General features: G+C 46.1%; 1 protein-coding gene across 2 annotated transcripts in view; it reads right to left on the reverse strand.

Moving 5' to 3' along the window:
* The window catches only part of als2a (alsin Rho guanine nucleotide exchange factor ALS2 a), an 88,085-nt gene that overhangs the window by 2,768 nt on the left and 62,839 nt on the right, over nucleotides 1-22,478 (reverse strand). For both annotated transcript variants that reach the window (XM_031805807.1, XM_031805806.1), the window contains 9 exons: nucleotides 21,917-22,053; nucleotides 21,083-21,241; nucleotides 18,975-19,092; nucleotides 17,882-18,039; nucleotides 13,581-13,661; nucleotides 11,914-12,090; nucleotides 5,512-5,557; nucleotides 4,903-4,964; nucleotides 3,710-3,859 (listed from right to left, as the gene is read on the reverse strand). In XM_031805807.1, coding sequence (XP_031661667.1) covers nucleotides 3,710-3,859; nucleotides 4,903-4,964; nucleotides 5,512-5,557; nucleotides 11,914-12,090; nucleotides 13,581-13,661; nucleotides 17,882-18,039; nucleotides 18,975-19,092; nucleotides 21,083-21,241; nucleotides 21,917-22,053 — 1,088 coding nt within the window. The remainder of the gene's footprint in view (nucleotides 1-3,709; nucleotides 3,860-4,902; nucleotides 4,965-5,511; nucleotides 5,558-11,913; nucleotides 12,091-13,580; nucleotides 13,662-17,881; nucleotides 18,040-18,974; nucleotides 19,093-21,082; nucleotides 21,242-21,916; nucleotides 22,054-22,478) is intronic.

Below are 22,478 nucleotides of genomic sequence, written 5' to 3' on the forward strand. Positions count from 1 at the left end.
GAAGTAATGCCTCCTGTCCTCAGTAGTAACAGTAGTAATGCCTCCTGTCTTCAGTAGTAATGCCTCCTGTCCTCAGTAGTAACAGAAGTAATGCCTCCTGTCCTCAGTAGTACTGCCTCCTGTCCTCAGTAGTAATGCCTCCTGTCCTCAGTAGTAATGCCTCCTGTCCTCAGTAGTAATGCCTCCTGTCCTCAGTAGTAACAGTAGTAATGCCTCCTGTCCTCAGTAGTACTGCCTCCTGTCCTCAGTAGTAACAGTAGTAATGCCTCCTGTCCTCAGCAGTACTGCCCCCTGTCCTCAGTAGTAATGCCTCCTGTCCTCAGTAGTAATGCCTCCTGTCTTCAGTAGTAATGCCTCCTGTCCTCAGTAGTAATGCCTCCTGTCCTCAGTAGTAATGCCTCCTGTCCTCAGTAGTAATGCCTCCTGTCCTCAGTAGTAACAGTAGTAATGCCTCCTGTCCTCAGCAGTACTGCCCCCTGTCCTCAGTAGTAATGCCTCCTGTCCTCAGTAGTAATGCCTCCTGTCCTCAGTAGTAACAGTAGTAATGCCTCCTGTCCTCAGTAGTAACAGTAGTAATGCCTCCTGTCCTCAGTAGTAACAGTAGTAATGCCTCCTGTCCTCAGTAGTAACAGTAGTAATGCCTCCTGTCCTCAGTAGTAGCAGTAGTAATGCCTCCTGTCCTCAGTAGTAACAGTAGTAATGCCTCCTGTCCTCAGTAGTAACAGTAGTAATGCCTCCTGTCCTCAGCAGTACTGCCCCCTGTCCTCAGTAGTAATGCCTCCTGTCCTCAGTAGTAATGCCTCCTGTCCTCAGTAGTAATGCCTCCTGTCCTCAGTAGTAATGCCTCCTGTCCTCAGTAGTAACAGTAGTAATGCCTCCTGTCCTCAGCAGTACTGCCCCCTGTCCTCAGTAGTAATGCCTCCTGTCCTCAGTAGTAATGCCTCCTGTCCTCAGTAGTAATGCCTCCTGTCCTCAGTAGTAACAGTAGTAATGCCTCCTGTCCTCAGTAGTAACAGTAGTAATGCCTCCTGTCCTCAGTAGTAACAGTAGTAATGCCTCCTGTCCTCAGTAGTAACAGTAGTAATGCCTCCTGTCCTCAGTAGTAACAGTAGTAATGCCTCCTGTCCTCAGTAGTAACAGAAGTAATGCCTCCTGTCCTCAGTAGTAATGCCTCCTGTCCTCAGTAGTAACAGTAGTAATGCCTCCTGTCCTCAGTAGTAATGCCTCCTGTACTCAGTAGTAACAGTAGTAATGCCTCCTGTCTTCAGTAGTAATGCCTCCTGTCCTCAGTAGTAACAGAAGTAATGCCTCCTGTCCTCAGTAGTAACAGTAGTAATGCCTCCTGTCTTCAGTAGTAATGCCTCCTGTCCTCAGTAGTAACAGAAGTAATGCCTCCTGTCCTCAGTAGTACTGCCTCCTGTCCTCAGTAGTAATGCCTCCTGTCCTCAGTAGTAACAGTAGTAATGCCTCCTGTCCTCAGCAGTACTGCCCCCTGTCCTCAGTAGTAATGCCTCCTGTCCTCAGTAGTAATGCCTCCTGTCCTCAGTAGTAACAGTAGTAATGCCTCCTGTCCTCAGTAGTAACAGTAGTAATGCCTCCTGTCCTCAGTAGTAACAGTAGTAATGCCTCCTGTCCTCAGTAGTAACAGTAGTAATGCCTCCTGTCCTCAGTAGTAACAGTAGTAATGCCTCCTGTCCTCAGTAGTAACAGTAGTAATGCCTCCTGTCCTCAGTAGTAACAGAAGTAATGCCTCCTGTCCTCAGTAGTAATGCCTCCTGTCCTCAGTAGTAACAGTAGTAATGCCTCCTGTCCTCAGTAGTAATGCCTCCTGTACTCAGTAGTAACAGTAGTAATGCCTCCTGTCTTCAGTAGTAATGCCTCCTGTCCTCAGTAGTAACAGAAGTAATGCCTCCTGTCCTCAGTAGTAACAGTAGTAATGCCTCCTGTCTTCAGTAGTAATGCCTCCTGTCCTCAGTAGTAACAGAAGTAATGCCTCCTGTCCTCAGTAGTACTGCCTCCTGTCCTCAGTAGTAATGCCTCCTGTCCTCAGTAGTAATGCCTCCTGTCCTCAGTAGTAACAGTAGTAATGCCTCCTGTCCTCAGTAGTACTGCCCCGTCCTCAGTAGTAATGCCTCCTGTCCTCAGTAGTAATGCCTCCTGTCCTCAGTAGTAATGCCTCCTGTCCTCAGTAGTAATGCCTCCTGTCCTCAGTAGTAATGCCTCCTGTCCTCAGTAGTAATGCCTCCTGTCCTCAGTAGTAACAGTAGTAATGCCTCCTGTCCTCAGCAGTACTGCCCCCTGTCCTCAGTAGTAATGCCTCCTGTCCTCAGTAGTAATGCCTCCTGTACTCAGTAGTAACAGTAGTAATGCCTCCTGTCCTCAGTAGTAACAGTAGTAATGCCTCCTGTCCTCAGTAGTAACAGTAGTAATGCCTCCTGTCCTCAGTAGTAACAGAAGTAATGCCTCCTGTCCTCAGTAGTAACAGTAGTAATGCCTCCTGTCCTCAGTAGTAATGCCTCCTGTCCTCAGTAGTAATGCCTCCTGTCCTCAGTAGTAATGCCTCCTGTCCTCAGTAGTAATGCCTCCTGTCCTCAGTAGTAATGCCTCCTGTCCTCAGTAGTAATGCCTCCTGTCCTCAGTAGTAATGCCTCCTGTCCTCAGTAGTAATGCCTCCTGTCCTCAGTAGTAATGCCTCCTGTCCTCAGTAGTAATGCCTCCTGTCCTCAGTAGTAATGCCTCCTGTCCTCAGTAGTAATGCCTCCTGTCCTCAGTAGTAATGCCTCCTGTCCTCAGTAGTAATGCCTCCTGTCCTCAGTAGTAATGCCTCCTGTCCTCAGTAGTAATGCCTCCTGTCCTCAGTAGTAATGCCTCCTGTCCCCAGCAGTAATGCCTCCTGTCCTCAGCAGTAATGCCTCCTGTCCTCAGCAGTAATGCCTCCTGTCCTCAGCAGTAATGCCTCCTGTCCTCAGCAGTAATGCCTCCTGTCCTCAGCAGTAATGCCTCCTGTCCTCAGCAGTAACTGTAGTAATGCCTCCTGTCCTCAGTAGTAATGCCTCCTGTCCTCAGTAGTAATGCCTCCTGTCCTCAGTAGTAATGCCTCCTGTCCTCAGTAGTAATGCCTCCTGTCCTCAGTAGTAATGCCTCCTGTCCTCAGTAGTAATGCCTCCTGTCCTCAGTAGTAATGCCTCCTGTCCTCAGTAGTAATGCCTCCTGTCCTCAGTAGTAATGCCTCCTGTCCTCAGTAGTAACGGTAGTAATGCCTCCTGTCCTCAGTAGTAATGCCTCCTGTCCTCAGTAGTAATGCCTCCTGTCCTCAGTAGTAATGCCTCCTGTCCTCAGTAGTAATGCCTCCTGTCCTCAGTAGTAATGCCTCCTGTCCTCAGTAGTAATGCCTCCTGTCCTCAGTAGTAATGTCTCCTGTCCTCAGTAGTAATGTCTCCTGTCCTCAGTAGTAATGCCTCCTGTCCTCAGTAGTAATGCCTCCTGTCCTCAGTAGTAACGGTAGTAATGCCTCCTGTCCTCAGTAGTAACGGTAGTAATGCCTCCTGTCCTCAGTAATAACGGTAGTAATGCCTCCTGTCCTCAGTAGTAACGGTAGTAATGCCTCCTGTCCTCAGTAGTAATGCCTCCTGTCCTCAGTAGTAATGCCTCCTGTCCTCAGTAGTAACAGTAGTAATGCCTCCTGTCCTCAGTAGTAATGCCTCCTTACCGTGCTCTAAGCACCACGTAGAGAAACAGAGGTAAGAGGTCATCCATGGACAACAGGAAGTTCCCCTCTAGCAGAGCTTGTACTTCCTGGTTCAGCTCCTCAAAGGTACGCTGGATCACCTGCAGCTTGTCTGACGGGGTGAAGGTGGTGCTGCGAGAGGTAAACAAACAAACAAACACACAAACAAATCAAAGTTCTATTGTCACGTGCGCCGAATACAACAGGTGTAGTAGACCTCACAGTGAAATGCTGAATACAACAGGTGTAGTAGACCTCACAGTGAAATGCTGAATACAACAGGTGTAGTAGACCTCACAGTGAAATGCTGAATACAACAGGTGTAGTAGACCTCACAGTGAAATGCTGAATACAACAGGTGTAGTAGACCTCACAGTGAAATGCTGAATACAACAGGTGTAGTAGACCTCACAGTGAAATGCTGAATACAACAGGTGTAGTAGACCTCACAGTGAAATGCTGAATACAACAGGTGTAGTAGACCTCACAGTGAAATGCTGAATACAACAGGTGTAGTAGACCTTACAGTGAAATGCTGAATACAACAGGTGTAGTAGACCTTACAGTGAAATGTTGAATACAACAGGTGTAGTAGACCTTACAGTGAAATGTTGAATACAACAGGTGTAGTAGACCTTACAGTGAAATGCTGAATACAACAGGTGTAGTAGACCTTAGCCACTGTACGGGGGGCACTGGTTGGTCGGGGGGGGGCCCGGTTAGCCACTGTGCTGGGGCACTGGTTGGTCGGGGGGGGGAATGCAGATAGCCCGGTTAGCCACTGGGGGCACTGGTTGGTCGGGGGGGAATGCAGATAGCCCAGTTAGCCACTGTGCTGGGGCACTGGTTGGTCGGGGGGGGGGGAATGCAGATAGCCCAGTTAGCCACTGGGGGCACTGGTTGGTCGGGGGGGAATGCAGATAGCCCAGTTAGCCACTGGGGGCACTGGTTGGTCGGGGGGGGAATGCAGATAGCCCAGTTAGCCACTGGGGGCACTGGTTGGTCGGGCCAATGAAAGAGAGAAAAGACTTATACATGACCCCACAAGACAATATCTGCCTCCCAAATGGGCCCCGGATCAAAAGCAGTCACCTATAAAGGGAATGAGGGTCCATTTGGGAGGTTGCCTGAGGGATATGACACTGTAATATACACGACACTGTAGCATCCCTTACCTGATCTGTTGTAAAGTCTTCACTGCAGAAGCAAAGCAAGCATTTTTGGTGCTGGGAAGGACCTAACAGAAATATATCAGAGGTTTGAGTAACAGATATTTATCAAGTGGACAACATTGATGGAAAAGGGTATAGGACATGAAATATTAAGAGGAGGAAAAGTCTCTGGGGGAAAATAGGGTACTATAACATCCCCTGTAGTAATATCGTAACAAGGTTTGTTTGATATTAATCTCATGAAATCAAGCTGCCCCGGGAGATCCAAGCTACCCCGGGAGATCCAAGCTACCCCGGGAGATCCAAGCTACCTCGGGAGATCCAAGCTACCTCGGGAGATCCAAGCTACCTCGGGAGATCCAAGCTACCTCGGGAGATCCAAGCTACCTCGGGAGATCCAAGCTACCTCGGGAGATCCAAGCTACCTCGGGAGATCAAAGATCACAGATTTCCTAGAAGAGCTAAAGAGGATCAACTGCAAGAGGACAAAGGCTACACAGTACAGAAAGAGTTACATATGTGGATGGATTCTAAAAGATGGCTCAAAAGACCGGAGAGAAGCAGGAAAGACCTGTCACATAAGAAAAAGAGAGTAGAGATCTAGGAGCCCACCTGCTGCTTCTCTCCCAACACGGAGACGGAGACCGGCCAGAACTTCCTGAGAGGTAATCACAGAGGGTCGACATTAATAATCACACAGGGTCGACATTAATAATCACACAGGGTCGACATTAATAATCACAGAGGGTCGACATTAATAATCACATAGGGTTCAGATAATCACAGAGGGTCGACATTAATGATCACAGAGGGTCGACATTAATAATCACACAGGGTCGACATTAATAATCACAGAGGGTCGACATGAATAATCACATAGGGTTCAGATAATCACAGAGGGTCGACATTAATAATCACAGAGGGTCGACATTAATAATCACATAGGGTTCAGATAATCACAGAAGGTCGACATTAATGATCACAGAGGGTCGACATTAATAATCACAGGGGGTCGACATTAATAATCACAGGGGGTTCAGATAATCACAGAGGGTCGACATTAATGATCACAGAGGGTCGACATTAATGATCACAGAGGGTCGACATTAATGATCACAGGGGGTTCAGATAATCACTGAAAGTAGTTTTTACCATAAAGTACAGCGGATCAATTATTGCACTGATCAGTGTACAGAGAAGAATTCCGCTGTAGTTAACGAGACACTGTTGGTTTAATATCCATCTGCTGCTGAGTAGATACAGCTGTAAGACGGTGTGTGAGTGTGTATGTGAGCGTGCCTGTGCGCTTGTGTACGTGTGTTGGGGTTGGGCAAAATTTTCCCTCTAAACTGCGCACGTGTGCGGGCGTGCAGTAGCTCCGAGACTGCCATTGCCAAGCACAGAAGAAACATCAGCCCATGGAGCATGAGTTTGAATTTCACTCAACTTCCTAGAGTTTTCCCTGTTAGTTAACACTGTCAACATTTCCCTTTACTGTGGGAAATGTGATGCAATGTTATCCACTTTCAATGCAACATACCGAAACAAAACAAACTATGCAAAAGATTTTGTTGTTGGCAGAATACATCGGAGTAGGATTCTATTGTGCACTACTCAGCCCGTACTCCACACAGACGGTGCGGCATAACCAATCAGAGCTGCAGTAGGCCTATATGCAAATAGACGATTGCCATATATGGATCTGTGACATTCACTTTGAACTGGACAGTGTTTACAGCATGAGCGGTCGTGAGTACAAGAGCTTGTTATGAGATCAAAGCAAGTGCTGCATGTAGCCAAGCGTGAACATTTATTCATATCCTTTACTAGTTATTGAGTTATTATCCCAGTAATAGATTATTTGTAGTCAACAATGGGGGAGTGATTGCTCCCTACAAGAGCACAACATGTGTACATTTCTAGACATCTTTGGAAAGTGAGTCAGGCAAAGAGCTTTTTTTTGTCTTAAAGTGGCAGTGTTGTATTTTGAGACAGGCTTGAATAAGCTCAGTAGCCAATAGGCAGGGGGGAGGATAATTTGTCTGATTCTCTGTAATATTGGTATTGGAATAATAATACATTTTAATTTTTTTATTTTGTAAAGTGGTTTCTTGCATTAAACAACACAACAACATTTTCAGTGGATAAACAGGTTAATGTCAAGCCCTGCATGTTTGTTTCTCATGGAATGTAGACCTACATTGAAAACATTGAAAACCACCGATTGGCTGCTACTGCTGAATGATAAAACAGTTGTGATGTCTTCACTATTATTCTACGATGTAGAAAATAGTAAAAATAAAGAAAAAAACCTTGAATGAGTAGATGTTCTAATGTTCGAAACCTTTTGACCAGTAGAATACGACCCGTTGAATTGCGACTCCACTTTGATGTTTTGCCTGTTTGATTGCCTTGCGGAGGGAATAACTACACTGTTTGTATTCTGCCATATTCCCAGTAACTTTTCCATGGTTAAATGCGGTGGATCTCAGTTTCAGTTTTGTGTGAATGCTGCCATCTATCCAGTTTTTGGTTTGGGTAGGTTTTAATAGTCACGGTGGGAACAACATCCACTATACACTTCCTGATGAACTCAGTCACCGTATCAGTGTATACATCAATGTTGTGTTATTCTCAGAGGCAACCCGGAACATATCCCAGTCCGCGTGATCAAAACAATCTTGAAACATGGATTCCGATTGGTCAGACCAGCGTTGAACAGTCCTTACCACATGTACTTCCTCTTTGAGTTTCTGCCTATGGGAAAGGAGGAGCAGGACAGAGGCATGATCTGATTTGCCCGAAGGGAGGGCCTTGTAACAATGGTTTTCCTCAGATTTAATTTATCACAGTCCCAAACTACAAATAAATGCAAGTCTCAGGATATTTGGTTTCCAGTTTGCACAAAGTCCAGTGTGGTTCCTTGAGAGCCGTCGTGGTATCGGCTTGAGGGGGAATATACACGGCTTGACGATTACTGAAGATAATTATCTCCGGAGGTAAAGCGGACGGCACTCAATTTGTTTTTCTACTAGCACTGACTTTGTTGATAACTTTTGTGATGTATTGATAACACGTTTGTGATGTATTGATAACACGATGTATTGATAATACGTTTGTGATGTATTGTTGTCTCACCTAGCTATCTGTAGATGAACGCACTAATTGTAAGTCGCTCTGGATAAGAGTGTTAGAGAGCTAAATGACTAAAATGTATTCGGAAAGAATTCAGACCCTTTGCAATGAGACTCTAAATTGAGCTCAGGTGTATCCTGTTTCCATTGATCATCCTTGAGATGTTTCTACAACTTCATTGGAGTCCACCTGTGGTAAATTAAATTGATTGGACATGATTTAGAAAGGCACACACCTGTCTATATTAGGTCCCACAGTTGACAGTGCATGTCAGGCCAAAAACCAAGCCATGAGGTCAAAGGAATTGTCCGTAGAGCTCCGAGACAGGATTGTGTCGAGGCACAGATCTGGGGAAGGGTACCAAAACATTTCTGCAGCATTGAAGGTCCCCAAGAACACAGTGGCCTCCATCATTCTTAACCTGTTGAGTGTAGGGGGCAGTATTTTAATGTTTGGATGAAAAATGTACCCAAATTAAACTGCCTATTTCTCAGGCCCAGAATCTAGAATATAATTGTCAGATTAGGATAGGAAACACTGATATTGCAGAGGAAAACCTGAGGAAAATCCAACCCGGCAGTGCTGTTTTTCCTGAAAGCTCTCTGTTCCATTGCCTGCCTTCGCTCCATTTAAAGGGATATCATTTAAAGGGATATCAACCAGATTCATTTTCCTATGGCTTTCCCATGGTGTGAACAGTCTTTAGACATAGTTTCAGTCTTTTATTTTGAAAAATGAGCGAGAAAGATCACATTGCGTCAGTGGATGTCTGGGTGAAGCAGAGTTTTGCATGCGCAACAGCTTGGAGCAGACATTTTCTCTCTCCTTCCTATTGAAGCAGCTACAGTCCCGGTTGATATATTATAGATTATATGTTGTATAAAAAAGTAAAAAACAACCTGAGGATTGATTATAAAAAAAAATTGACATGTTTCTACGAACTTAACGGATACTATTTGGAATTTCCATCTGCGATGTCGTGACCGCTCGAGCCTGTGGATTTTCTGAACGCGCCAACCAAATGGAGGTATTTTGGATATGAAAATAATATTTATGGAACAAAACGAACATTTATTGTGTAACTGGGAGTCTTGTGAGTGCAAAAATCTGAAGATCATCAAAGGTAAGCAATTTAATTTATTGCTTTTCTGACCTTCGTGACCAATCTACTTGGCTGCTAGCTGTTTGTAATGTTTTGTCTACTGAGAGAGATGTTCTTACATCAACGCTTGTTATGCTTTCGCAAAAAAAGCTGTATTGAAATCTGACACGCCAAGTGGATTAACAACAAGCTAAGCTGTGTATTGCACTTGTGATTTCATGAAAAATAAATATTTTTGGTAATTTAATTTGAATTTGGCGCTCTGCAATTTGAAAATAATCCGTGCGTGAAGAAGTTAAATGGAAAAAGTTTGGAACCACTATGGTGGAAATTACAACATTATTCTCTACTCTACTCTATTCTAGTCTACTCTACTAGAGTAGCAGTATACCACCCTGCATCCCATACCACATTGATTTATATTAGAATGTATTCTTAAATTGTACTTAGTAGTATTTATAGCCAGCACCATACAACCCTGCATCCCACTGCTGGCTTGCTTTTGAAGCTAAGCAGTGTAGGTCCTTTTCAGTCACTGGATGGGAGACCAGATGCTGCTGGAAGTGGGCCAGTAGGAGGCGCTCTTCCCTCTGGTCGAAAAAAAATATCCCAATGCCCCAGGGCAGTGATTAGGGATATTGCCCTGTGTTGGATGCTGTCTTTCAGATGGGACGTTAAACGGGTGTCCTGACTCTCTGTGGTCACTAAAGACCCCATGGCACTTATCGTAAGAGTAACCCCGGTGTCCTGGCTAAATTCCCAAGCTGTCCCTCATACCAACACCTAATCATCCCCAGCTTACAATTGGCTCATTCATCCCCCCCTCCTCTCCCCTGTAACTATTCCCCAAGTCGTTGCTGTTAAGAGAAGTCAATTTACCTGGTTAAATAAAGTACTTTCACACTTGTCGGTTTTTCTTAGAGGCTTAATGCTGACAGTTGATTGAGACAATGGTGATAAAACCTAAAGACTGAAGTGTTGGCCCTCCAGTTTATTTCTCCCACAACGCAGAACACTGGGCTTTATCATTTTGAGGAAAGGACCTAGTTGGTATTTCTGGATAACGAAGTAGTAATTTGGCACCTTTGGCACCATGTACATCTTGCTGTCTGTTGCGTGACAGCACAAAGTACCCTTTTATGATATTACATATCTGTTCTTTGTCACAGGGACTCAGGAGGACTAAAAAGAGAGGCAACCTAACCCTGCTTGTTTGAGCTCTCTGCATCTTCAGAGTGTGTGTGGGGGGGGGGGACCAGCTTCATTATTGCAATAATTAATCCATATTAAAGTATGAATATTTGAAGAAATCTAAAAGTCTCTTTCCTTTGAATCAGAAATATTCCACGACACCCCCCAAGACTCTTCCTAGAGCCGTCCAAACTGAACAATCAGGAGAGAAGGGCCTCAGGGAGGTTTACCAACAACCCGATGGTCACTCTGACAGAGCTCCAGAGTTCCTCTGTGGAGATGGGAGAACCTTCCAGAAGGACAACCATCTCTGCAGCACTCCACCAATCAGCGTCACCTGGCACTATCCCTACGGTGAAGCATGGTGGTGGCAGCATCATGCTGTGGTGATGTAGAATGGAACAAAGTACAGAGATCCTGATGGAAACCTGCTCCAGAGCGCTCAGGACCTCAGACTGGGGTGAAGGTTCACCTTCCAACAGGACAACGACCCTAAGCACACAGCCAAGACAACGCAGGAGTGGCTTTGGGACAAGTCTCTGAATGTCTTTGAGTGGCCCAGCCAGAGCCTGGACTTGAACCTGATCGAACATCTCTGGAGAGACCTGAAAATAGCTGTGCAGCAACACTCCCCATCCAACCTGACAGAGCTTGAGAGGATCTGCAGAGAATAATGGGAGAAACTCTCCAAATACAGGTGTGCCAAGCGTGTAGCGTCATACCCAAGAAGACTCTAGGCTGTAAACGCTGCCAAATGTGCTTCAAAAAGGTACTGAGCAAAGGATCTGAATACTTATGTACATGTTATATTTCAGTATTTTTTATTTATGTGCAAAAAACCTGTTTTTGCTTTGTTATTATGGGGTATTGTGATGTCATTATGGGCTTTTTTGTGATGTCATTATGGGCTTTTTTGTGATGTCATTATGGGGTATTGTGTTGTCATTATGGGGTATTGTGATGTCATTATGGGGTATTGTGTGTAGATTGATGAGGGGGAAAAAAAACAATTGAATCCATTTCAGAATAAGGCTCTAATGTAACAAAATGTGTAAAAAGTCAAGGGGTCTAAATACTTTCCAAATGCAAATGTAAATTTAAACTGTTCTGGCGAACTACGGTAAACTTCATAAAGAATGTGAAAGGTGACATGAAGAACGTGCTTTATCTCCTTCACCACCATGGCCTATTTATTGCCTTACCTCCCTCATTTGCACTGTATATAGACTTTTTCTACTGTATTATTGACTGTATGTTTGTTTATTCCATATGTAACTCTGTGTTGTTGTCTGTGTCGTGCTGCTTTGCTGTATCTTGGCCAGATCGCAGTTGTAAATGAGAACTTGTTCTCAACTGGCCGACCTGGTTAAATAAAGGTGAAATAAAAAATGAAAATAAATCATGTATTGCACAAGTTGACTCCAGGAATGAACTTAGAAAGCAGATACAAATATTAAAAATGTGAAAACTTCAGATAAATAGTTTCAACGATATTGAAAAAACATCCCGTTTCCAAATACCCCTGTATATACGGTATACCGCCCAAGCCTAGTGTGTCTGTGTGTGTGCCTCCGTATTTAACTTACTGTAGGACCCCAAGGAAGGCCAACAGGCCCAGGTCAGGCTGTTTGTTGAGCCTCAGGACACAGTCCCAGTACACCTCCTCCTCTCTCTCCTTGTCCAGGGCATACAGGGTGAACAGAGGAGGGTACAGCCTGGGCAGCAGGACTGGTAGTAGGAGAGTGGAGCTACTCACCACCAAGCTACCATAAAGGACAGGAGGTAGGGAGTGACACACAACGCAGACAGACAGACACGCAGACAGACAGGCAGGCAGGCAGGCAGCCAGACAGGCAGCCAGAGACAGACAGACAGACAGAGACAGACACGCAGACAGAGACAGACAGGCAGACAGAGACAGACAGACATGCAGACAGACACACAGACAGGCAGGCAGACAGACAGACAGCCAGGCAGCCAGGCAGACAGACAGGCAGCCAGGCAGACAGAGACAGACAGACACGCAGACAGACAGCCAGGCAGACACACAGGCAGACAGAGACGCAGACAGACAGACACGCAGACAGACAGACAGGCCCTCAGGCAGACAGACACGCAGACAGACAGACAGACACGCAGACAGGCAGCCAGGCAGACAGACACGCAGACAGACAGACAGACACAGACAGGCAGCCAGGCAGACAGACACGCAGACAGGCAGCCAGACACGCAGACAGACAGAGAGACACGCAGACAGACAGACAGACAGACAGACACGCAGACAGGCAGCCACGCAGACAGACAGACAGACAGACACAAGACAGACAGACAGACAGACACGCAGACAGGCAGCCAGACACGCAGACAGGCAGCCAGGCAGACAGACACGCAGACAGACAGACAGACACGCAGACAGACAGACAGACACGCAGACAGGCAGCCAGGCAGACAGACACGCAGACAGACAGACAGACAGACAGACAGACAGACACGCAGACAGACACGCAGACAGACACGCAGACAGACAGACACGCAGACAGACAGACAGACAGACAGACAGATGGTGGAAAGGAGGGATTCACACACAGGAAGGGGACTAATTATATTATATTAATATACATAAGTTAAAAGTCTGAATACAGGAAGCTGATCTGACCAGGGCAGACTCGACTGACCAAGGCAGACTGATCTGACCAAGGCAGACTCAACTGACCAAGGCAGACTGATCTGACCAAGGCAGACTCATCTGACCAAGGCAGACTCATCTGACCTAGACAGACTGATCTGACCAAGACAGACTGATCTGACCAAGACAGACTGATCTGACCAAGACAGACTGATCTGACCAAGACCCCAGGCAGACTGATCTGAACAAGACCCCAGGCAGACTGATCTGAACAAGACCCCAGGCAGACTGATCTGACCAAGACCCCAGGCAGACTGATCTGACCAAGACCCCAGGCAGACTGATCTGACCAATGCAGACTGATCTGACCAATGCAGACTGATCTGACCAAGACAGACTGATCTGACCAAGACAGACTGATCTGACCAAGACAGACACCCTATTCTAGCCAGTCACGCCCAACATGGTGTTTGATGGAACTTTGATGGTCCAAAAATATTATTCAACTGTGTGTGTGACAATAAACACTAACAAAGCCATGCACTATATACAGTAATATAACGTCTATCATATTGGAATCCAGTACCATGACTGGGACTGTAGAGGGCGGATAAAGTGTAGACTCACCCTTGCTGGTCTGTTTCTGAGGATCCTTTGGGGTCAGGGTGAATAACACCTCCCTCGTCAGGGAGGTCAGGGAACAGAAACCTGGACAACACAGAGAGGATGAGGTGAGACAGAAACCTGGACAACACAGAGAGGATGAGGGGAGACAGAAACCTGGACAACACAGAGAGGATGAGGGGAGACAGAAACCTGGACAACAGAGAGGATGAGGGGAGACAGAAACCTGGACAACACAGAGAGGATGAGGGGAGACAGAAACCTGGACAACACAGAGAGGATGAGGGGAGACAGAAACCTGGACAACACAGAGAGGATGAGGGGAGACAGAAACCTGGACAACACAGAGAGGATGAGGGGAGACAGAAACCTGGACAACACAGAGAGGATGAGGGGAGACAGAAACCTGGACAACAGAGAGGATGAGGGGAGACAGAAACCTGGACAACACAGAGAGGATGAGGGGAGACAGAAACCTGGACAACACAGAGAGGATGAGGGGAGACAGAAACCTGGACAACACAGAGAGGATGAGGGGAGACAGAAACCTGGACAACAGAGATGATGAGGGGAGACAGAAACCTGGACAACAGAGAGGATGAGGGGAGACAGAAACCTGGACAACACAGAGAGGATGAGGGGAGACAGAAACCTGGACAACAGAGATGATGAGGGGAGACAGAAACCTGGACAACAGAGATGATGAGGGGAGACAGAAACCTGGACAACACAGAGAGGATGAGGTGAGACAGAAACCTGGACAACAGAGAGGATGAGGGGAGACAGAAACCTGGACAACACAGAGAGGATGAGGGGAGAACATGTCACTCAGGTGTTGTGGGACATATCCCTGTAACTAGACAACAGGTGCTGTGGAACATATCCCTGTAATTAGACAACAGGTGTTGTGGGACATATCCCTGTAATTAGACAACAGATGTTGTGGGACATATCCCTGTAAATAGACAACAGGTGTTGTGGGACATATCATCTAGTGTCCTGTACCTGTACCTGTAGTATCTCTACATCTAGTGCCCTGTACCTGTAGTATCTCTACATCTAGTGTCCTGTACCTGTAGTATCTCTACATCTAGTGTCCTGTACCTGTAGTATCTCTACATCTAGTGTCCTGTACCTGTAGTATCTCTACATCTAGTGTCCTGTACCTGTAGTATCTCTACATCTAGTGTCCTGTACCTGTAGTATCTCTACATCTAGTGTCCTGTACCTGTAGTATCTCTACATCTAGTGTCCTGTACCTGTAGTATCTCTACATCTAGTGTCCTGTACCCGTAGTATCTCTACATCTAGTGTCCTGTACCTGTAGTATCTCTACATCTAGTGTCCTGTACCTGTAGTATCTCTACATCTAGTGTCCTGTACCTGTAGTATCTCTACATCTAGTGGCCTGTACCTGTAGTATCTCTCTATACCTGGGCGTCAGTTTAGACAGTGGTACAACATCTAGTGTCCTGTACCTGTACCTGTAGTATCTCTACATCTAGTGATTAAATACCTGTAGTATCTCTACATCTAGTGTCCTGTACCTGTACCTGTAGTATCTCTACATCTAGTGTCCTGTACCTGTACCTGTAGTATCTCTACATCTAGTGTCCTGTACCTGTAGTATCTCTACATCTAGTGTCCTGTACCTGTACCTGTAGCATCTCTACATCTAGTGTCCTGTACCTGTAGCATCTCTACATCTAGTGTCCTGTACCTGTAGTATCTCTACATCTAGTGTCCTGTACCTGTAGCATCTCTACATCTAGTGTCCTGTACCTGTAGTATCTCTACATCTAGTGTCCTGTACCTGTACCTGTAGCATCTCTACATCTAGTGTCCTGTACCTGTAGCATCTCTACATCTAGTGTCCTGTACCTGTAGTATCTCTACATCTAGTGTCCTGTACCTGTAGCATCTCTACATCTAGTGTCCTGTACCTGTACCTGTAGCATCTCTACATCTAGTGTCCTGTACCTGTACCTGTAGCATCTCTACATCTAGTGTCCTGTACCTGTTCCTGTAGTATCTCTACATCTAGTGTCCCGTACCTGTACCCGTAGTATCTCTACATCTAGTGTCCTGTACCTGTAGTATCTCTACATCTAGTCTCCTGTACCTGTAGTATCTCTACATCTAGTCTCCTGTACCTGTAGTATCTCTACATCTAGTCTCCTGTACCTGTAGTATCTCTCTATACCTGGGCGTCAGTTTAGACAGTGGTACAACATCTAGTGTCCTGTACCTGTACCTGTAGTATCTCTACATCTAGTGTCCTGTACCTGTAGCATCTCTACATCTAGTGTCCTGTACCTGTACCTGTAGCATCTCTACATCTAGTGTCCTGTACCTGTACCTGTAGTATCTCTACATCTAGTGTCCTGTCCCTGTAGTATCTCTACATCTAGTGTCCTGTCCCTGTAGTATCTCTACATCTAGTGTCCTGTACCTGTAGTATCTCTACATCTAGTGTCCTGTACCTGTAGTATCTCTACATCTAGTGTCCTGTACCTGTAGTATCTCTACATCTAGTGTCCTGTACCCGTAGTATCTCTACATCTAGTGTCCTGTACCTGTACCCGTAGTATCTCTACATCTAGTGTCCTGTACCCGTAGTATCTCTACATCTAGTGTCCTGTACCTGTAGTATCTCTACATCTAGTGTCCTGTACCTGTAGTATCTCTACATCTAGTGTCCTGTACCTGTAGTATCTCTACATCTAGTGTCCTGTACCCGTAGTATCTCTACATCTAGTGTCCTGTACCCGTAGTATCTCTACATCTAGTGTCCTGTCCCTGTAGTATCTCTACATCTAGTGTCCTGTACCTGTACCCGTAGTATCTCTACATCTAGTGTCCTGTACCTGTACCCGTAGTATCTCTACATCTAGTGTCCTGTACCTGTACCTGTACCATCTCTACATCTAGTGTCCTGTACCTGTACCTGTACCATCTCTACATCTAGTGTCCTGTACCTGTAGTATCGCTACATCTAGTGTCCTGTACCTGTACCATCTCTACATCTAGTGTCCTGTACCTGTAGTATCTCTACATCTAGTGTCCTGTACCTGTAGCATCTCTACATCTAGTGTCCTGTACCTGTAGTATCTCTACATCTAGTGTCCTGTACCTGTAGTATCTCTACATCTAGTGTCCTGTACCTGTACCCGTAGTATCTCTACATCTAGTGTCCTGTACCTGTACCTGTACCATCTCTACATCTAGTGTCCTGTACCTGTACCTGTACCATCTCTACATCTAGTGTCCTGTACCTGTAGTATCGCTACATCTAGTGTCCTGTACCTGTACCATCTCTACATCTAGTGTCCTGTACCTGTAGTATCTCTACATCTAGTGTCCTGTACCTGTAGCATCTCTACATCTAGTGTCCTGTACCTGTAGTATCTCTACATCTAGTGTCCTGTACCTGTAGTATCTCTACATCTAGTGTCCTGTACCTGTAGTATCTCTACATCTAGTGTCCTGTACCTGTAGTATCTCTACATCTAGTGTCCTGTACCTGTACCTGTAGTATCTCTACATCTAGTGTCCTGTACCTGTACCTGTAGTATCTCTACATCTAGTGTCCTGTACCCGTAGTATCTCTACATCTAGTGTCCTGTACCCGTAGTATCTCTACATCTAGTGTCCTGTACCTGTAGTATCTCTACATCTAGTGTCCTGTACCTGTAGTATCTCTACATCTAGTGTCCTGTACCTGTAGTATCTCTACATCTAGTGTCCTGTACCTGTAGTATCTCTACATCTAGTGTCCTGTACCTGTACCATCTCTACATCTAGTGTCCTGTACCTGTAGTATCTCTACATCTAGTGTCCTGTACCTGTAGTATCTCTACATCTAGTGTCCTGTACCTGTAGTATCTCTACATCTAGTGTCCTGTACCTGTAGTATCTCTACATCTAGTGTCCTGTACCTGTAGCATCTCTATATCTAGTGTCCTGTACCATCTCTACATCTAGTGCCCTGTACCTGTAGTATCTCTACATCTAGTGTCCTGTACCTGTAGTATCTCTACATCTAGTGTCCTGTACCTGTAGTATCTCTACATCTAGTGTCCTGTACCTGTAGTATCTCTACATCTAGTGTCCTGTACCTGTAGTATCTCTACATCTAGTGTCCTGTACCTGTAGTATCTCTACATCTAGTGTCCTGTACCTGTAGTATCTCTACATCTAGTGTCCTGTACCTGTAGTATCTCAACATCTAGTGTCCTGTACCTGTAGTATCTCTACATCTAGTGTCCTGTACCTGTAGTATCTCAACATCTAGTGTCCTGTACCTGACCAGCTGGAAGATCCGTATGAGGTAGGACCTGATCTCTTCCACAGCCTGTTGTAGCAACCTTCTGTTAGATCCTACCCCTATATAGGTAATCCTGTACACAGTCACGAGGGTCTCCAGTAACCCCCCCAACGGGTGGAGGGGGGTTTCGCAGGCCTGGAGAAGGACAGGGGAGGGCGAGGGGAGGAGGAGGATGATGGAGAAGAGAGGTGCAATGAGGAGAAGAAGAAGAATCATCTACAGACAAATCATCTAGCAAGCACAAAGTGTTACGCAACAACAGCCCCAATCTGTTAGCGTATCATGTCGAAACACAACTAGGTATACTGGGAATATCAGTCTGCTATCAGTCTGCTACCCTTGACAGCTGTTGACCCTATCAGTCTGCTACCCTTGGCAGTTGTTGACCCCATCAGTCTGCTACCCTTGACAGCTGTTGACCATATCAGTCTGCTACCCTTGACAGCTGTTGACCATATCATATCTGCTACCCTTGACAGCTGTTGACCCCATCAGTCTGCTACCCTTGACAGCTGTTGACCATATCAGTCTGCTACCCTTGACAGCTGTTGACCATATCAGTCTGCTACCCTTGACAGCTGTTGACCATGTCAGTCTGCTACCCTTGACAGCTGTTGACCATATCAGTCTGCTACCCTTGACAGTTGTTGACCCTATCAGTCTGCTATCAGTCTGCTACCCTTGCCAGTTGTTGACCATATCAGTCTGCTACCCTTGACAGCTGTTGACCCTATCAGTCTGCTACCCTTGGCAGTTGTTGACCCCATCAGTCTGCTACCCTTGACAGCTGTTGACCCCATCAGTCTGCTACCCTGTTGACCATATCAGTCTGCTACCCTGTTGACCATATCCGTCTGCTACCATGTTGACCATATCAGTCTGCTACCCTGTTGACCATATCAGTCTGCTACCCTGTTGACCATATCAGTCTGCTACCCTTGACAGTTGTTGACCCCATCAGTCTGCTACCCTGTTGACCATATCAGTCTGCTACCCTTGACAGCTGTTGACCATATCAGTCTGCTACCCTGTTGACCTACAGTACGGTGTGTAAAATGTGTGTTATTCACCTTGGTGAGGTATCGTTGGATGACGTCATACCCCCCAGTAGTAACTGGACCTGTGTGTTGAGGAATCACCTCCAGTTTCTCCAGGACTCGACTCTGAGACCTGCTCAGCAGCTCTGGACTGGAGACAGACATCATACACCATCACTATAGAAACCATGCACCGTGAGTGTTTGTTCAGGTGTATATCCAGGTGTGTAAATTAACATAATACAAAAATCCCCATAAAGCAAGAGACATATTTTTTGCATGGTCTGGGTGGTCTCAGTCCACCACATCCGCAGATGTCGCACTTTCACATTTGAGGTGAAAGGTGACCGTGTTAGAGAGGTGTTTGTCAGACCAGGAGACATCCCATCTGAGGTGAAAGGTGACAGAACTAGAGAGGTGTTTATCAGACCAGGAGACATCCCATCTGAGGTGAAAGGTGACAGAACTAGAGAGGTGTTTATCAGACCAGGAGACATCCCATCTGAGGTGAAAGGTGACAGAACTAGAGAGGTGTTTATCAGACCAGGAGACATCCCATCTGAGGTGAAAGGTGACAGAACTAGAGAGGTGTTTGTCAGACCAGGAGACATCCCATCTGAGGTGAAAGGTGACAGAACTAGAGAGGTGTTTGTCAGACCAGGAGACATCCCATCTGAGGTGAAAGGTGACAGAACTAGAGAGGTGTTTGTCAGACCAGGAGACATCCCATCTGAGGTGAAAGGTGACAGAACTAGAGAGGTGTTTATCAGACCAGGAGACATCCCATCTGAGGTGAAAGGTGACAGAACTAGAGAGGTGTTTGTCAGACCAGGAGACATCCCATCTGAGGTGAAAGGGGACAGAACTAGAGAGGTGTTTATCAGACCAGGAGACATCCCATCTGAGGTGAAAGGTGACAGAACTAGAGAGGTGTTTGTCAGACCAGGAGACATCCCATCTGAGGTGAAAGGTGACAGAACTAGAGAGGTGTTTGTCAGACCAGGAGACATCCCATCTGAGGTGAAAGGGGACAGAACTAGAGAGGTGTTTGTCAGACCAGGAGACATCCCATCTGAGGTGAAAGGGGACAGAACTAGAGAGGTGTTTGTCAGACCAGGAGACATCCCATCTGAGGTGAAAGGTGACAGAACTAGAGAGGTGTTTGTCAGACCAGGAGACATCCCATCTGAGGTGAAAGAACTAGAGAGGTTTTTGTCAGACCAGGAGACAGTTTGGCCTACAAACTATTAGACAGGTCATTACCCCGGGTTTAGACAGGTCCTTACCCCGTGATTAGAGGTTAGACAGGTCCTCACCCCGGGGTTAGACAGGTCATTACCCCGGGGTTAGACAGGTCAATACCCTAAGACTACTAAGAACACACTAACTTCTGTCTGTCGGGTCCCAACAGTTCTGGCTACACACTAATATGACCCCTCTGTGGAAAGGTGAGACTCTCTCGAACACGTCCATGTTGGTTGTTTTGCTTTAGGATCCCAACAAAGACTCGTCTGATTGGTTAAAACATTCTATGAAAGTATAATGAACAAAACATATAAAACACAACAGAAGATTTGAGGTTGTGTGTAATTGGCTGACTGCAGGAATGTCCACCAGAGCTGTTGGGCGGAGAATGTAATGTTCATTTCTCTACCATAAGCCGCCTCAAACGTCATTTTAGATCATTTGTCAGTACGTCCAACCGGCCTCACAACCACAGACCAGGTGTAACCACGCCAGCCCAGGACCTCCACATCCGGCTTCTTCACCTGCGGGATCGTCTGAGACCAGCCACCCGGACAGCTGATGAAACTGAGGAGTATTTCTGGCTGTAATAAAGCCCTTTTGTGGGGAAAAACTCATTCTGATTGGCTGGGCCTAACTCCCCAGTGGGTGGGCCCATGCCCTCCCAGGCCCACCTATGGCTGAGCCCCTGCCCAGTCATGTGAAATCCATAGATTAGGGCCTAATTAATTTATTTCAATTGACTGATTTCCTTAAATGAACTCAGTAAACTCTTTGCAAATGTTTATATTTTTGTTCAGTATAAAATATAAACAATATATATATAATAATAAATATCATATAAAATTGCAGTTTAAACGTTAAGCAAAATTGCCAATGTGTGTGTGTGTGTGTACCTGTCTCTGCGTCCTGTGGTGAGTGTAACAGCGATGTTTTCCCAGGCCCTCATTCTCTCCTCAGGCTGTCCCGGGGCCTCACAGCCCAGCCTGCTCCAACACTCTGAGAACACTGCCTTCCACTTCTGCTCTGGGGATACGGCTAGACGGCCCAACTCACTGTAGAGAAACACAGACAGCCTCACTGTAGAGAAACACAGACAGCCTCACTGTAGAGAAACACAGACAGCCTCACTGTAGAGAAACACAGACAGCCTCATTGTAGAGAAACACAGACTGCCTCACTGTAGGGAAACATAGACAGCCTCACTGTAGAGAAACACAGACAGCCTCACTTTAGAGAAACACAGACAGCCTCACTGTAGAGAAAACACAGACTGCCTCACTGTAGAGAAACACAGACTGCCTCACTGTAGAGAAACACAGACTGCCTCACTGTAGAGAAACATAGACAGCCTCATTGTAGAGAAACACAGACTGCCTCACTGTAGAGAAACACAGACAGCCTCATTGTAGAGAAACACAGACTGCCTCACTGTAGGGAAACATAGACAGCCTCACTGTAGAGAAACACAGACTGCCTCACTTTAGAGAAACACAGACAGCCTCATTGTAGAGAAACACAGACTGCCTCACTGTAGAGAAACACAGACTGCCTCACTGTAGAGAAACACAGACTGCCTCACTGTAGAGAAACATAGACAGACAGGCAGAGAGACACAGACAGACAGGCAGAGAGACACAGACAGACAGGCAGAGAGACAGTCAGAGAGAGAGACGCGCAGTAAGAGATGAAAGCTCACACTTTACATCAAATTATATTAGATTTCTTACAGCCCCCTGGTTGATTGCTTCTTGTCAGGTTCATAGAGGTTAGGCTTCATGTAGGTTCCCGTGATCTTCAGCCCTGAGGTCCACTCTCCACTAAACAGACCCTCTATGGAGTCTCCATTGGACATGGACAGGTAACCCTGTGGACAGACGGCAACACAAGATGAGTGTTTAATGCAGTGTCTTCTGACAGAGGGCGTCAATTCTGACGACTAACGTCTCACGTAATTGGTCAGCTGCTCGAAAAGTTATTTAACGAGGCTAGTCAGTTAAGAACAAATTTTCTATGACGGCCTGGGAACAGTGGGTTAACTGGCCTAGGAACAGTGGGTTAACTGGCCTAGGAACAGTGGGTTAACTGGTCTAGGAACAGTGGGTTAACTGGCCTAGGAACAGTGGGTTACTGGTCTAGGAACAGTGGGTTAACTGGTCTAGGAACAGTGGGTTAACTGGCCTAGGAACAGTGGGTTAACTGGCCTAGGAACAGTGGGTTAACTGGCCTAGGAACAGTGGGTTAACTGGCCTAGGAACAGTGGGTTAACTGGCCTAGGAACAGTGGGTTAAC

Source organism: Oncorhynchus kisutch, linkage group LG26, assembly GCF_002021735.2.
Source record: "Oncorhynchus kisutch isolate 150728-3 linkage group LG26, Okis_V2, whole genome shotgun sequence".
Lineage (NCBI taxonomy): Eukaryota > Metazoa > Chordata > Actinopteri > Salmoniformes > Salmonidae > Oncorhynchus > Oncorhynchus kisutch.